At 34.6% G+C, this 16983-nt stretch overlaps 1 protein-coding gene and 1 non-coding gene across 3 annotated transcripts in view; one reads left to right on the top strand and one right to left on the bottom strand.

The window, feature by feature from the left end:
• The window catches only part of DYRK1A (dual specificity tyrosine phosphorylation regulated kinase 1A), a 134250-nt gene that overhangs the window by 72926 nt on the left and 44341 nt on the right, over positions 1-16983 (bottom strand). For both annotated transcript variants that reach the window (XM_011365627.2, XM_011365628.2), the window contains exon 2: positions 12863-12945. In XM_011365627.2, the coding sequence (XP_011363929.1) occupies positions 12863-12872 (10 nt within the window). In that variant the 5' untranslated portion in view covers positions 12873-12945. The remainder of the gene's footprint in view (positions 1-12862; positions 12946-16983) is intronic.
• Positions 119-237, top strand: LOC111743484. Its single transcript, XR_002781728.1, has one exon. It is a non-coding gene; the product is annotated as a 5S ribosomal RNA (ribosomal RNA).

Below are 16983 nucleotides of genomic sequence, written 5' to 3' on the forward strand. Positions count from 1 at the left end.
TTAAATGTTCAGTTTATCATCAGTGCTTTTAAAAGCTACTTACATTGCAGAGTTTAGGAAAGTATCAATGAGTACTACTTTTAGAATCAGAAATTAAATACCTAAAATGTTTATGTGGGTCTACGGCCATGCTACCCTGAACAGGCCCGATCCCATCTGATCTCGGAAGCTAAGCAGGGTTGGGCCGGGTTAGTACTTGGATGGGAGACCATCTAGGAAGACCAGGTGCTGTGGACGTAAAAAATTAAAAAATAAGAAATTGTAAACTGACAAGGTCCTTGCAATCTGTGAGGTCAACCAAAGGATGCCTCACCTAAAAAAAGAAAAAAGTTTATGTGGGAGGTACATGAGATAAAAGAGGTCAAAAATGTGGTGACAGAAAGAAATCTAACTATGGGAGGTGAACACACAATGCAACACACACACACACACGCCTTGCTGTTAAATTGTATGCCTGAAACAACTTGCTGGATTTCATTAACTAACATCACTATGAATGAATGAATGCATGTATGCATGCATGAATGAATGCATGCATGCATGAATGAATGAATTTTTAAAAATAAATAAAATGTTTAAAAAGTTAATGCTAAATTAGCATTTTCATTACATAAAATATATATTTTAGAATTCCTAGTAACAAAAATACATGTTCTAAGTACATGATTAATCATTAACTTTTTTAAAATACAGTATTCCAATTACATTTTCTCCCCTATATTGTAATAAAAACATATTTAGAATAAATAACTGGTTACTTCTCGTCTGTAGTTAATGATGCTCGAGATATATAAACAGGCTCTGTCCTCTCAATGTGTAACAGGTCATTATTATGCCAAGTAATGAATCATCCAAGATTATCTCAAATGACAAACCATACCATAGAAACAATTTTGTAATTTAGGGAGAAATACAATCTAGCTTTATAGTTTTGAAAAATAGCAAGTAGACAGAAATGTATTTTTGTTTTTTAATTTGAAGCCATCTAATCTGAAAAAATATTTTTTAAATTCTGAGCAACAGCTTTGATCAAGTTTGTAATACCTCATTCTATAAAGTGAGGCTGCCACTGTACTGTATTATTTTGCTGGACACCTTTTATAAGATTTTAAGCCCAGTAGATAACTACAGTCTCAAACCTAAGAGCCATCCTTGATGCTTTTCTTCCCCCCTTCTCAATAAGTCTGCTTATAAAAAATAGAAGAGACACTTATTTAAATCTTGATTATAAACAAAATTTTCAATTTCGGACTGTTTTTTACTCTTGTGGATCAAATAATTCATGTTTGGGGAATGGTCCCATTCTCATCCCCTTTCCCCTCCCAAACCAAAAACGGGTCTAAAACATTATGAATACTCACTCACTTGTTGTATATTAAAATTTGCCACTTAATCCAGGTATCATGGAAATACAAAAGACTAACCAAGCCTTTATTTAGCTAAATGGTATCACAATTAATACACATTGTTAAAATAAGATTCTTGCAAATTAACTTTGGGGTTAAAAATCCTTTTTGTATTGTACTTACTGAGGCAATAAAACAGTAACAGTTTCATCTTTCTTAAGCATCTTCGCCTATGCAAACTGCAGTAAGTATTTTCTTGTCAATCTCCACAGCATATGAAAACATGTGAACAGATTTTTAACACACTTCGGGGTTATATTTTGTCTGACTTAAAAAACAAACAATATGAAAAATTCACTTTCAAGAGCCTTGAGTGGTAAGCACCCAAAAGAAAGCATCCACCCTCCGAAGTAGCTTAAGCCTAGGTAACAGGGAGAGGCCACAAGTCTGTCAATGAGGCGGCAAAGGGCACACCACGCAAACAGGTCAAGGACAGAGAAAACTTCTCCTAAACAGAGCCCAAACCAAAGGTCACAAAGGCAGAAACGGAAGTACAGGTGTTGATGCTTCTCACGTGAGCACATGTAGGTGGGAAGCAGCAGGAAAGTTTTGAGACTTCGTTCTTGATATATACTACCAGAATTCACAGTAGAGAGAGAACCAAGGACAGCCACAACTGGAAGAGTGCTTAAAAAAATCCCTTTAGACGACCAGCAAAAGAAACAAACATCATGCCCAGAAGCTCAGTTTTCTACGTTGGGAAGGAGAGCACTTCTAAAGAAATCTAGAGCACTAGACAGACTAGGCATCCTTGTTCACATCCCCCATAATGTCCACCAAAACATCAGTGAAGAAGCACAAAAATAATATCAATTAATTAAAGCATGGGATGGAGACATACCATTGAACCAAAGACAAAAGATCAGTGATATCATACCAATAATCAAAGGTATGTTAGAAAGACCTAGAGCTGAAAGCTGGTGCCAGGAACCACAGCTGAAATGGAAAGGAAAACAAGAGGAGGAAGAGGGGCAGAAGTTCTCAATTACTACTCGACCACTATCTGCCGCATGGTCAGCTTCACCCAATCGCTCTAAGTCTCTAGTGCACAGCTGACAGAGTCCCAGTCACTCAGAGACAGATGAACAGCCACTCCCAGGCTAAGGCCAAAGAAATGTCCTGTGAAGACACTAATCCATCTGCTAGGAAGGGCCAGACAGGTAACAGCACAGGTCCACTGCTCGCTGCGGCCTCTTCGACCTGCCAAGGCAGGGATGACGACTTTCTTGCCAGGACCCCACCTCAAACTCACTGAACTGAGGCCTGTCAGTCCAATGTTTCAACACAAACCGCATCTGCACACAGTCCCCTCACTTGGGAAAAAGGCTGACAATGGCAGAGGAAGTTCAGGTTCTTCAGCTAGGAAAAAGGGTTTTGACAGGCATTTGTTATTAAAATACTATAAAAGAGAGTCATACGTAGACCAAAGGTGACAACTGTCATAAACAATTACTCTGAATCTGAAATTTTTTTTTAAATTGTTTTCCTACGGAAAGGTGAATGCATATCATACAATTAAATCATTTTTTTAAAAATCACCATTACACTGCACTACACCTCAGTCCCAACGTTTACGTGTCTATGAGTGGAACTTAATGACAGTCTAACACCTCCCACTCTACAGGCCCTAAGACACTATGTGTTTTGCCAGTATAGTTGTTCTCCATTTTCAAAACGCCACCACAAAAACATGGCACTCGATTATAATTAAGGGAAGGTGTGTGAGTGCATATACTTACATACCATGTAAAAGTAATTGTCTGGTGGGTAAAGGCTGTGAGGCAGAAAGAAATATAAAGCCATGTCACATCTTGAGAATTCAAGAGAAACTGTCTAAACTGATGGGTCAAGAAAGAGAGGTTGAAATCGATCTTAATAAATTTTAATAATAACCAACAGAAAAACTTTAAAAGAATAAAAACTAGCAGGAAGAGAGGTGGCACAGAGAGCCATTTCGGTTTCATCTTTCTGGGAGGACCATCATCAGTTTTTTAGATAACAGAAGACAGCTATAAACACATTACAGTATTTAAAGTGATCAAATAACCAAAGAAGTGTTTAAAACTGACAATTAAAAGGGGTGAGAATGAGGAAAAGAAAATGGATATTTCATATTTTATTTCTAGAATGGATTAAATTTTATTAACATATGCATGAAAATTAATTAATGCTTAATATAGAAGCACAAATCTAAATTTAACCTGTCAGCTGAACACAGCCTGAAAAATACTACTAGTAGGAAGAAAAGAGAAAAGACTGGTTATAACCAGTAGGTTACAAAAACACAAGCATTCAACACTGGTTTTTTGTTTTTTTTTTTTCTGTAGTAACAAGATAAATATTGACTTTTTCAAGTGTCTGCTTTTTGAGTACTTGATTCCATGTAGTATATTTTGTGGATGGCATGTAAAAATGGAAGTAGACCTATCTGTGCTTCTCTCTAATGTAATCTCCAACATAGATCCACTTAATAATATGGATCTCTATACTTTTTTTTAAAGACTAGTGTAAAGGATACAAGGCCTCAACCAAACTAGGTAGCCTGATCTCAACCACCAAAGGAAAAAGGAGAAAAGGCACTTAAAAATAAATCTTAAATTGCACCTTTGTTGGAGATGATCTACACTATCCAAACCTTAAGCAATAATAACTTTTTACATCGGTTTTCTTAGTTTGGGTTTCCCTTTAAAAGGACCATCTTAGAAGTAAACCTAAATGTATTCAAAAAGCTTTTTAAATAATGGCCAGATCTATCTATTTTCTAGAAAACTACAAAAACTAAACTCAATCAGATTACTCCTAGAACCAAAACAAATATTTTTGATTCACTTGAATCTACAATTCGAATCACTGTCAATAATACACATTCTTCACAATTGATATTTCCTTGTGTAAGAACCCATGTTCCTTTTTAAAGCAGTAGTTACTTCCACAGACTTTCCAGAAAAGCTAATCCAGATAAGCTTATTGTACCTTAACAAAATCAAAGAGTAAATTATTTATGAAGCCCTTGGGAATTCCTTTAAAAGAGGAAATATAATACATAAAATAAAAGTTGCCACCATCAACAGATTGTTATGGCTTTGTTTTCATCTGCCCGACAAATATTGCAGAATCGATTATGTTCCAGGCACTACACTAATAAGATCTAGTCCCTCCAAACAAAAACTTAAAGCTCCTGTATAAAATGATACTATGAACCAAATTAAAACACAAATGAAAACTGTAAAATGTATTAACAGTAAGTAACAAAGCAAAAACATATTGGTTAAGAGTCAGGAGTCCTGGATTTGCATCCTAGCTCCATCCTTTACTAGCTGTGAACTAGGGCAGGCTATCTGACCTCTGGCTGGGTTAATCATCATACCTATCTCAGAGTTATCATCAAGAGAAAATGCGTTAATAAATATAAATCATTTAGAATAGCTCTTGAGATACAGTGAGGGTTCAATGAGAAACTCTTATATAAACAAGAAATAACAAACCCAAGAGAAATATCGGCAAAGAATACTGAAAAATTCATGAAACATATGAAAAACATGAGAAAACATTCAGTCTCACTAATATTCAAACGAACTGCAAATTAAAATATTAAGTTATATTTTGTCTATCAAATTGGAAAACATTTTTAAATATGCAGATTCTAAAGTATGGAAAAATTCTGATGTATAGCTGCTGAGAGAATCATAAATTGTACTTTAGATACTTGAAAATATGTATCAAAAATCTAAAAAAATATATATGTATCCTCTAACAACAACTGCAACTTCTAGGAATTAGATCTAGGGCAATAAATCGAAGATGAACACAAAGACTGCCACAATAATGTTCGCTTAAACATAATTTATAAACTAATTAGCAACAATGGGGAATAGGTTAAATAGCAACTGATTTGTAGATACTAATTAGTCACTAAAAATAATACCACCAAAAAATGTTAATGATAAAGAAATGTTTAAATTTTAACAGACGATAAAAATGTAGTCAGTAAAATATAACCCCAATTTTGTTTCTTAAATATTGTTTGAAGGAGCTACATGCACATAAAATAAGAGGCAATTACATATACTGAAAAATTACAATGATATGCTGATTGTTAGGATTACTGGTGAATTTTATTTTCTTCTTTACAGAAGTTCTAACTGAACTTGAATTATTTTAATTAAAAACATAAACTGTATTGTGGTGGTAAGAGCTGCATGACTATATAAATTCACTAAAAACTCAAACTTATTCATAAAATACATAAATTTTATGATACGTAAATTATATTTCAGGGACTATTCACTCCCTCCCTTCCTCCCACTCTCCCCTTCCTTCCCTCCCTCCCTCTCTCTCACAGACACACAATACTTATTAAAAAGGTGAGGGGTAGGAAAAAGTCCTCGCGCTTAAAAGAGAGAAAAAAATTACAAACATGTTATGTTTTATTTAATGAGGAAGAGGGAAAGATTAAGTATTTTTGGTGTCTTTCAACAATAAAATTACATGACTATAACAAAATATCCATGTAAGAAAAGATGTCATACAATCATTTCAAGTACATTAGTATGAAAAAAAATGTTAACTTTTTAGCTAACCTGGTTCCCAGAAAAAACTATCGTTGTCACCTTTTTCCCTATCTACCCTGCTCCTGCAAATCCTTTCTGAATAATTCCAATAAGTACGAAAATTACCATAATTCCAATGCCTAATAAACGGTCCCTCAACACAAATTTTAAAATATGTAAATTAAGATATGAATCTGAATTGACTAAGTCTGATAATACAGGCAGAACCAATAAAATTTGAGACATTAATGTGTAATTTCAGAAGACATACCAAATTTTCAAATAAAGGGGAAATTTAAGAAAATGCACAACCAAACATGAATAGTATGGTAACAAACAGAAGGAGAAATAACAGTAATAGTAAAAATAGAGTGCATTTATTAGGCATATGGTACATATGCACTCTGCACTACATGTATTACCAGTATTATGCTTCTTACTCCCCACGTGAAAAAAAAGGTTTGGAACTTTGTATTTTGTGTCTATAGTTACCACAAATCTCTTCTATTTTTCCTTTTTTTTTTTTTTTTTTTTAAATTATGTATCTAAGAACAGTAAAGGTATATGACCTACTGATTTCCTTATTGGGGAACATCACAGAGATTTACTTAGTAACTTCCACCCCTCCCATCCCTTCCCTCTTCTCCAAACATCTAATTTGAATATATCTTTTTACTCACTGTTAATAACTATGAATCACCAGCTTTCTTTTATTTATTTGTAATTTACCTTCACTGCAGAAAATATAGCCATTAAATATTACATTCATTCATAACTACCATTTAGTTTTAAGTTCTACAAGTATCTATTTAACACTCCCCTAATATCAAGACCACTGCAATCTCTTTGGTTGCCAAAGTTTATTATCCCCTAGTAGATTCCTTAAGAAGTACTCAAAGAAACAACAGTCCCCAAATTCATACTCATGTTCATAACATTTTGTCTTGTCTTTATACTTTAGTCGATTTAGCTGGATATAAAACTCTCGGCTCTCATTCGTTTCCTGTCATTATATTAGATGTTACTCTACTGCTTCCAGCATAAAGCATTACTATCAAAATCAGATTAATCTAATATTCTTCATCTTAATAATTACTTGGGTTGTTTGCCTTGATACCCCAAGGATTTTCTTTTCTTTAAAGTCCAGTAATTTTTAAAGAGTATGTCTACATGTTGGTCATTTCTGGATTGATTTATCCAAGTACACAACACACCCTTTCCAAATGTAGAGGCAATTCTGATTTTTAATTTCAGTACACTTATTTGAATTATTAGTATTTATTAAGCGTCATTGCTTTTTTTCTTTTTCAGACTCATTATCTGTATGTTGAAACTTCTTTGCCTGTCTTTAGAACTGTCACTTTCTCTTGAATGCTTCTTTATCTTATCTTTTTCTTCAATTCTTTCTTGTTTGACATATTTTCCCCTATTCATCCTGTTTTGCTGAAAATCTTTTCCATTCTGTTTTTTCACTCTCATGTTCCTTCTAGTTTAGGTTTCATTTTTTAATGATTTTTTTTTCATTTCTCTTTCCCGAGTTATCACATTTCTAGGGTTTCCTTATTTGAATTTATGCTGCTCTTTCATATTTGTATCATTTTCTAAATTTTGGGGGGTCTGTTTTGAAACGTTGGGTTATAGTTCTCATTTGTTTCGTGGGCATTTCTGGCATGCTTTCATTGTCTGCAGGAATATTTTTCTGCTCCTTATTCTTTTTTTCTTACAAAAATTTTATGGGAATTTGTGATCCTTTTCTGTTGCTCATTTTCACATAAAATAAAAAACTTTGGGAAAACTGGAGTAGTTTTTCTGGCTTCTTTAAGAGTTCGTTTCTGTTTTCGTGAAGGATAGTAAATATAGTCTCCTGAACGACATCTCCTACGCTTTCACCTTACCCTCACCTCATCTGACCTTTTCTCCTGCGCCCCCCTTGTCTCCATCCTGCTTAATTTAGATTCTGTTCTCAGCAGTGTCTCCTTGGTGTGGGGCTGTGACCAGGAAGGGAGCTTCAACTGGTTAGTAGTTTTGAAAATTCACAGGGACACCAGATGGCTCAACAACACAGTACTCGCTGTGGGCCCCTTGGATCCTGGGAACTCAAAACCATCTCTTACTTTCTCTCAGTTGCTGTTCGCAAACTTGCCTGCCACTCTCCAGGGAGTCTCTGTTGGCTATCTTGGGGTCCTCATGTTCTCAGGACCATCTGACAGATACCCTACTGCTTCATTTTGTGCAAATAATGACACCACACAGGTAGTTAATGGAGATTTGTCTCCACCTACTTGTATTAGGGTTTGTTCTCCTAGTTTTATAGAAGGTGTACCGGAATTTTTAGTTTTGCTGTCCTTGTTCCCGTCTGTTTTTAGTGAAAATTACGAAGATTCAAAAACTATGCCCTGCTGTCATCTTCCCCAAACTCAAACATTCTTTGGGGGTGCGCATTTAGTTAACTATCCTTAAAATCTAAACAAATGACTAGGTATCTATTTGCCTTCACCTGGGTCTTGAATAGCAGCACTAAGATCTAAGAAATTCAACTTTCCAATATAGCTAACCTCAGGTTTCCCATCATCTTTTCTATAAATAGCATTGTTCTCTTATGTGATATATACATGATGCAATCATAATTGATTGATTCTACTTAGAAATTAGAAATTTAAATAAAAATATGAAACAAAAAAAGAAAGTAAGTAATGAGAAGCTCTTAAAACCATTCTAAGTTTACTAAAGCAGACATTCAAATTGTTACAAATTAGGAAAGCAAAAATTCTTCTTTTTACAAATATTCGGTGAGTACTTTCTATGTCCCAGGAACTTGCCAGGCAGACACAGGGCATGCAAAGAGGATAAGCTTTAGCTCTTTGACCTTGAGAATCAGACTATAGTTGGAACAAAAAACCAGTAAGCAAAAATGCAAATTCCATAAAAGCATTAAACAAAAACCATTTGCTAAAAAGAAATAATTCTTGGAGGAGACTATCCACCAAACTATTAGACTGGTCACTTACTTTATTCATTTCTGAAGCACTTGAACTTTTTCCTCCACTGAGTATACATGATCACTTTTATATTTTCTAAAATAGAAGATTCTTCTTTTTGCCAGTAGAATTACAGATTTTTAACTATAATACTCAATCCCAACAAAGATATATTAAAAAACATACATTCATGTAATGCTAGTGAGTATAAACTGGTAGGTATTACTAGATAGCTTTCTGAAAAGTTCTACCAAGGGCCTTAAAAATTTATCAAACCCTATGACTCAATATTTATACTCTTTTTAAAAATAAATTACCAAAAAAATAATTTATCATTCAAACATTTATGCACAGATGTTACTATTTTAAAATAGGTAAAAAGTTTTAAAAAAAATGTCTAATAAGAGATATCTAACAACTAGGAAATGATCATACATGAAATATCAAATCGGCACACTTTAAAATAAATTTCTAAGTAATTCACCCTCAAAAACAGTTATAGTTCTAAATGCTCTGGATCTGCTCCAAGTTCAAAGCGACAAAAGATCACTACAATTAGTTGCTGATGACATAGGAAAATGTTTATGATCTAATGGTAGGCAATAAAAGAGAAGATATATGTAATATAAAAGGTTTTACTCAAGCATATCAACTAAATATTTGAGATTATCTCAATCAAAAATGGTACTGAAACCAAAAAACTAGAAAGGAATGGGCCATAGTTCATTGGACAGAACTTGAGAAATGTTTCCTTCCAATGATCTATATTTTTATAAAATTCCAAATTTTTTCAGTGATTGTGTAACATTTAATAAACAGGGAGAAAAAGTAAAACCTTAGAGCAAAAATAAATCCACTTCACCAAAAAACATATAAATTCACTGATTAAGAGCAAAATCAGACTTCTCAGGGTCAAAAAATGAATGATGGCTGAAGGAGGGAAAACACATATGGAAAAGGACCAGATACACAAGACGGTGTAAAGGACAATTGCAGAAGGAGGCAAATTGGCACCACATACCAAAATATTAAAATGTACAAACCCTCTGATTCCCCCAATGCACCGTGTATGAACGAGAGTCAAAAAATTGATTTTTTTTTTTATTTAAGGATCTGATTTCTAATTGTTCTGTAATAATACGCCATCCTCCTGTGATCACTGAAGGATGCAAACTTTGCCCTACAAAACTCACATTTTAAAATGAGTTAGAGAATTTAAAATTAAAAACTGCCACATCAAATAGGTTTAAGCAGTTATATTCATATATATATATGAGAAATATAATGGCAACATGAACAAATCAGCACAATATAAAATAAATTTCTAAGGCTATTCATCTTCAAAGCGTTGCAGTTCTGTATGTTCTACAACTATTTCAAGTTTTAAAGTGACTAACCTATCACTATTGCTAAAAAACAAGTTCAGCTGTTAAAGAAGCCCATGACAATGAGGAGTAAAAATGATACCTACTGCTGTATCCACAGGCTTTTCTTAACTAATGTTCCACTGGATGTTAGTGAGTATAAATTAAAACTAAAAGAGAGGGGAGGTTTTTTTATCAAATACATTTTTAAAATGCAAGAGCCTTTATATTAATGTGCACAGTAATCTCTGAGGCAGTGCATTTTCAAATTTAATCTCGGAAGTCAGTGATTCTACATCCTAAATTAAACTTGGTTACCTCTTAATTCAAAGGGTTCCCTGGGCTCCCAGGATGCCGGGAAGCAGAATGGTGTCACTTATCACTACCATGAATAAAGGAGAGAGGAGCAGGTGTGTGCAGGAGAGACGTCCAGGAGGCAGTTACATGAGTCTGGAGCTCAGGAGAGAGGAGCTGGACACAAGTGTCGATTCTGATAACTCTGGTATGTAGGTGTCAGGTGAAGCCATTACTGTGAATGCTACTAACCAGAGAATGTTTTCTGTTTTTACTGTAGATGCTTTGAATTCAGTAAATAAGTCTTAAAAATGCACCAAAAACATCCATTACATCATTTGTCTACACATCTGCCCCCTCCTCTGGGGACCGTGAAAGCTGTTCATTTTATGTTCAAAAACAATTATTAACTTCCAAATTGTTAAAAGGAAAATACATCAACAGCCAATACATATATTAGAGAAAACCAGACCTTCCTTCTTGGATTTTTTCCTTTATAAGCCAATAAATGTTGAACATGTTTAAAGAATATAAGGCCAAGTAAGAGAGACTGGATTATATCATAAATCTAATCTTTGTAGTTTTTTGTGTTCTAGAATTAATAAAATTAACTAGATAAGCTTTATAAACGGCATTTACTCTTTAGATATTTCATTTCATCCATAAGCCTTTCGAGAGAGAGCTTTCTGAAACTTCGTATCTTGTAAAGAGAAACTAGAGATAAAACAGCAACTTTGCCGCTTCGAAATTTCATAAGGGAAAAATCTTCAAAAGTATTAACATTCACGAATAAATCTATGAGATACCCAAAGTATTTTGTTCCTCTACTGACCTCAGTTGAAAGTGAGCATCTACTTGCGATAGCCAATGTGCAGTATGGTGCCCAGCGAGCAATCCGGGCACTGACAGTACTGAGAAACGGTTTCTGCACCAAGAGGTCAAACTCATAAACTCTGACAACAAAACGTTCATAAAATTCTAAAATTTTTCTGTAAATATTCCTATTTATTTCTCTACGACGGTGATGTTCAGCCTCAGTAGCGTCTTGATTTTACCAGCCACTCAGCCAGACCATGTGCACGGTGTACCCCTGACACCACAGGCAAACATCTATGTGCACGCCTGAGAAACGATACGGAGATGACCACTCCATCACCTTTTTCCTTAAAAAAGAATTATATTCTGTGTCCCTCATGAATGTAAAATATTATATGATCTGTCATTTGCAAATATATTCAAGCACATTTCTTCACACGAAATGGTACACCTGAGATGTTTTTTAAATCCCATTCTAAAGTCAAAAAATGGTAATTTTTTTATGTTTAAAAAACAAAGATGACCAAAACCAAAAACCAATCGCAAAAACTTTAACAGCCACACCAATAATGTAATGAAATATCTACCTGAGATTTATGTAGTTATTTCTTTTCCAGTTAAAGACCACGTTTTCAAACCATTAATAAATATAATCAAATAAGACTATCTCTGACACAGTCTACAAATACAAGCCTCTTGGTTCAACAAAATGCCTCACAATCTGCCTGAGTTGAGAAGATACAAGTTTAAAAGTAACATTTATCCATTACCTACACTAGATTCTGAACACAGGCATATATGGATGAGCTTCAATTTTTCCATTTATGAGTAAGATCACCTCAATTAATTATAAGGCAATCAAAATTATTCTTTCAAAAATGCCTTCATGCTGCTTCTCCTGTACAAACACAAATGACAAAAGGATAAGAAAGGAGGAGGGAGGGAAGACAGAAGAGATGGAGGAAGGGAGGGAACAAGGAAAGAAAGAACAATCCCACACTATTTTTTTTACAGGAGCCATATAGATAAGTATAACATCCTCATTTTAACTGTCAGTCTTATTTCAGATGCATCAGTAACATCTACTCCCTGTGCCTTTAAACGATTGGCTCTAACGGGGATCTGAGGGGACATGCATTCAGCCATAAAGGTAAACATTTATTTCTAACAGAAGTACTTCAGTTCTCATCAAAGTATTAGCCGACCATACACTTTTGAAAAGTACTAACAATTACTAAGCTATATTTGTATTAACACCACTATTAAGTCACCAATTATCGAACCGAGTCCCAAAGTTGTTTAACGAATATCCCAATTCTCTTTGCATTTACAATTCTAAATAATTCTCCCCACTAATGCTGTTTATCAGAAAGCTCCCCCATTCAAAATACACCACCAGTTCCCACATTCTTTCAGACAGCCACAGTTTTACTGTATTTTAAAACTTGAGTCACCTGTATGCATCGTCTTCTTCCCAGTCTCATATCATCCTGATGGGGTGGGGGAGGGAGGGAAGAGTCCGGCAGCAAAACTATAACTGTGTGAAGAGAAACAGATTACGGTAAGAGATAAGGGCGCAAGACAATGACCCCTAACTGAGGAACATCTACTGTAGCCACAATACCCAAAATAGAGATAAAAATAAAACAAATTCATTACTCACACTTATTTAAGCTTACTTGAAAATAATTTTCATTAATGAATATCAATTAGGTATGAAATATAAAGTATTAAATTGTCAAGGAGAAAAACATTTTAAAATCTGCCTACAACCAATGAAAATGTCACACACTTCTAGATATAAAAGTCAACATTTCACTATTCTATGTAATTTATCTGGTAGGGGAAATCTATAGTGTATAATCTCCATCAAATCAGCATGTGAATGCACTTTTCCTGGCTTACTATCAGAGGTAATCAGAGGTCATGAAAGTTACTCTACGGGAAAGATAACATGCCAATCTACCGACGTCACTGGTGAATGAAGTTCTGAGACACTGCTCACAACTGCTCCCCTAAAGCCCACAGGCCCTCTTTTGCTCTCCAAATGGCTCCTCTTACTTTATTGTAATTCTTTCACTGTACCTCCTACTCACTGCTTCCATTGATAATTTCAGGACTGCCCAGCAAATTCCATAACGACTGATGGGAAAGCAAAAGCAACCTCACTGTGATCAACTGAGAGAGAGCCCGGGATCATAGCAAAAAAGACAAAGACAAGTAGAGGCTAAAATCTAACTTACAAAGGAGTTCTACTTAAAAAATGTTTTTTTAAATTGATAGCATGAAATTCAGTAAGTATTCCTAATAAAACACAACGTTGCTTATGTTGGCTAAATTCCTAGGCTAGCGAAAAGAAACCTATTGATCCCCAAAGATATCACTGGTCATGGGCAGCAGGGATCCTGCAGAACACACACAGAAGGTTCACCAACTCTCGAGTCTCTCTTTATGTCGACAAGTTCTAAAATAGGCCGTTTCCTCTGTTAGCACTTTCTCAACTCCTACTGCTTGTAATTCCCTAAATTTTACATCATGGCAACCCGATCGTCCTCCTTAATAATAACCCTTTCCGCTAAGTATGTTCCTAAGTTACTATCCAAAGCTCCTGCTGGCTCGGAGCAGTTCATTTCAAGTATGTGACAGGAAGAAATCAACAGGGCTGAAATAATTCACTTTAACATTTACAATTTTCAAGGAGGATGCTAGTTAGCCTGAATGAACCCCTAACTGGCAGGATTCTAATAGTGCTACAAAATAAAGTAAAAAACTGCTAAGTAGTTTAAAGAAAAATTTTTGTTTAGGGAAGTGGGTCCTAACAGATTTGAGTCAACATTTATTGACCCCAAATAAATGCTTTTCATTTACTTCTCCTACTTTTGAACTCCTATGTCCCTTTAAAGTTCTAACTCTGTACTCTAAATAGCAGTAACTGGAAGAGGAGCTCAGAGACAGGGGTTTACATGTATAAATTATTTGTAAATTAGGAATCACCTGTGTCTAAAATTACTACCTATCTTCGAGATTCCATTCCTGTAAAACCACCTTTCCAGTTCAGATGCTGCTATGCTATCGAGTAAAACCCCAGACGTGAGAACAATTGATACTCAATTTGGGATAAATGAATGAGCACTCAAATACTATTAAAATAGTATCAAAATAATTTTATTCGTAAATATTGGAATTATGAAGATTAAAGATTTTTACTTCAAAGCCATAGTTTTCTAACAATTTTTCCCCACATAAATGGTCAGTGTTTTCAATTCTAGCATGGACCATGGAGAAAAAAAACATAAATCTCTAGCTATAAACTGTATTATTATATTCTTCACATATATGTTCCAATGCTACGTATATCCTGTCAACTTCAATGGCTTCAATAGGAAAACATATGACTGATATAAAAAAGCAGAATCAAATAACACATTAGCATTCTTTATTTTATTGAAAGAAATTAACAGGTTATTTCATAACTGCTTGAAATATCTGAAGATAATATGGGTGGGCCAGTTGCACAATTGATAGTCATCTGACTGTGGATCATCAAAATCGTCTGACCCTAAAACTGACATCTATTTTAGGAAAGTCATCCATTAATCACTCATCATTTGAAAAGCAGCCTTTAGCAAAGGGTAAAGTATCTCTATCAGTTAACAAAATTTGCTGCTGACATATGCAGCAACTAAAACTATCATGTACTGAGTACGATAAACTCCTTAAATCTTGACCTTGGATTGCTTTAAATAACAATTCTAGTGATTATTCCATATATCCTTCAAGGTGGTCATTTTTCACACACACACACAAAACATGTTTATATCTAGTGAGAGTTTTATGAGGATAAGTGGATAACAGCAAACACCAAATGTACTTTGCCAACTACAGGTATAATTTTCTCTAAAGCAGCTTAAAAACCGAGACAAATTACATGAAAAGAACAGACATTTTAAATTTTTTCTGAGAAAAACCTACAGTGAATTTTTCATCTTTCCTCTACAAATGGAATCATTCACAAATTATGGAACAAAGATTAGATGCTAATGAAAAACATCTACTATCTTTACCACATGAACTTCCCATAATCCTGAGAATCTCTTACAGTGTGTTTTAGCTCACATTTTGCCAAAGGCAATATAACGATCTATGCACACTTTAGGAACTGAGCTTAAGTGGTTTTGAAACTAGATCTACAGACCATCTTTTAGTTGTCTAAAAATCACTGCACAATATTAATGTACAACAAGCACATCTTCAGGGTGAGGGGAGGGGGAGAATGTCAAGACACCTAATTAAAAGCAGGGACATGCTAAGATTTCTAAAATTAATACTAATCCACATAGACCAAGAGTGGCAAAACTGTAACTGAAATGAATACAGTAGCATGATACGGCAAATCCAGATTAACTCAGGAGTTAATGAATCAAATGGCAGGTATAATGTTTTCCCTAACGTCACAATGTTTTGTAATGACATAAAAACTAAAAATCATATATAATTTCGAAATAAGTAGGAGAGAAGTATTACAAGCAGCAAATGAAAACAATCAGCATGACACAAGGGTCGGAAGTGCTGTTAAGCACTGTGTCATTTCTCGAGCTGGGTGGAAGGGCACAGTCGTTTGTGATCATCTTCTAACTTTACATGATACAGTCATATATGTATATTTCACAATTTGAAATTTTTATCCCACAGCAAAGAAATATAATGCACAATGGGATTTAAAAGGACGATTTAGATAATTCAGAAGATGCCAACTAAGAATAAGCTAGCCCTCAAAAAAGAATAAGCTAAAAAAATAAAATCAAGAAAAACTTACTTGATAGATCTAAAATTTGATTCCATGAATTAAAAGTACAATGTGATTATCTAAAAATTATACACTGTGAGCAGCTTTCCTTATAAACTTCTACTCATTTACACTAACAGATTAAGGAAATAACAGAAGAAAACATCTTTTCCCACACAATAATTTTAGAAGTAGATCTTCTAGAATTATAATAGCCAAAGGAGTCAAATGGAAAAAATAAAGAAGTGTTAAGATTTCCATACCTAATGCACAAGAAAAAAAATCTATAATTCTAATTCCCAATAAAGTAACTAAATAGCATACAAAGAAGTATTTTCACTAACTGGGAATTTCAAGTGAAATCCTAAAAATAAGAATATTTATGATACCCGCCCCCAAGCCCATAGGAAATAGTCTTAAAAAAATTAAAAAGGCAAAATGCACGAGATTTTAGAGCGTGATATCAAATCAAGATTATGAGTAAAACTATAGGAAAAAGAACTTTGGCTGAACACTATGCACCAACACATTTAATCCCCTGGCAGTGCTGTGAGCAGGCAGCGCTGTTTCCCTCTTGTCAATGGGGAAGGCAGGGTCAGAATGACTGACCAGCTTGGCCCTGAGCTCTGGTCCCACAGCAAAGTTCATACTTTCCAAGCCCACCAAAATGCCTCTCATCAAGGATCACTGAAACAGTTACAAGGAAGTCATAAAGATGCAAGAATCTGGGTGTGTCTAAGTCTGACTCTGAACTCACTCTTCTAACTCAACCATCCTCAACCATCCTCA

The sequence above is a fragment of the Pteropus vampyrus genome, unplaced genomic scaffold, assembly GCF_000151845.1.
Source record: "Pteropus vampyrus isolate Shadow unplaced genomic scaffold, Pvam_2.0 Scaffold114, whole genome shotgun sequence".
Lineage (NCBI taxonomy): Eukaryota > Metazoa > Chordata > Mammalia > Chiroptera > Pteropodidae > Pteropus > Pteropus vampyrus.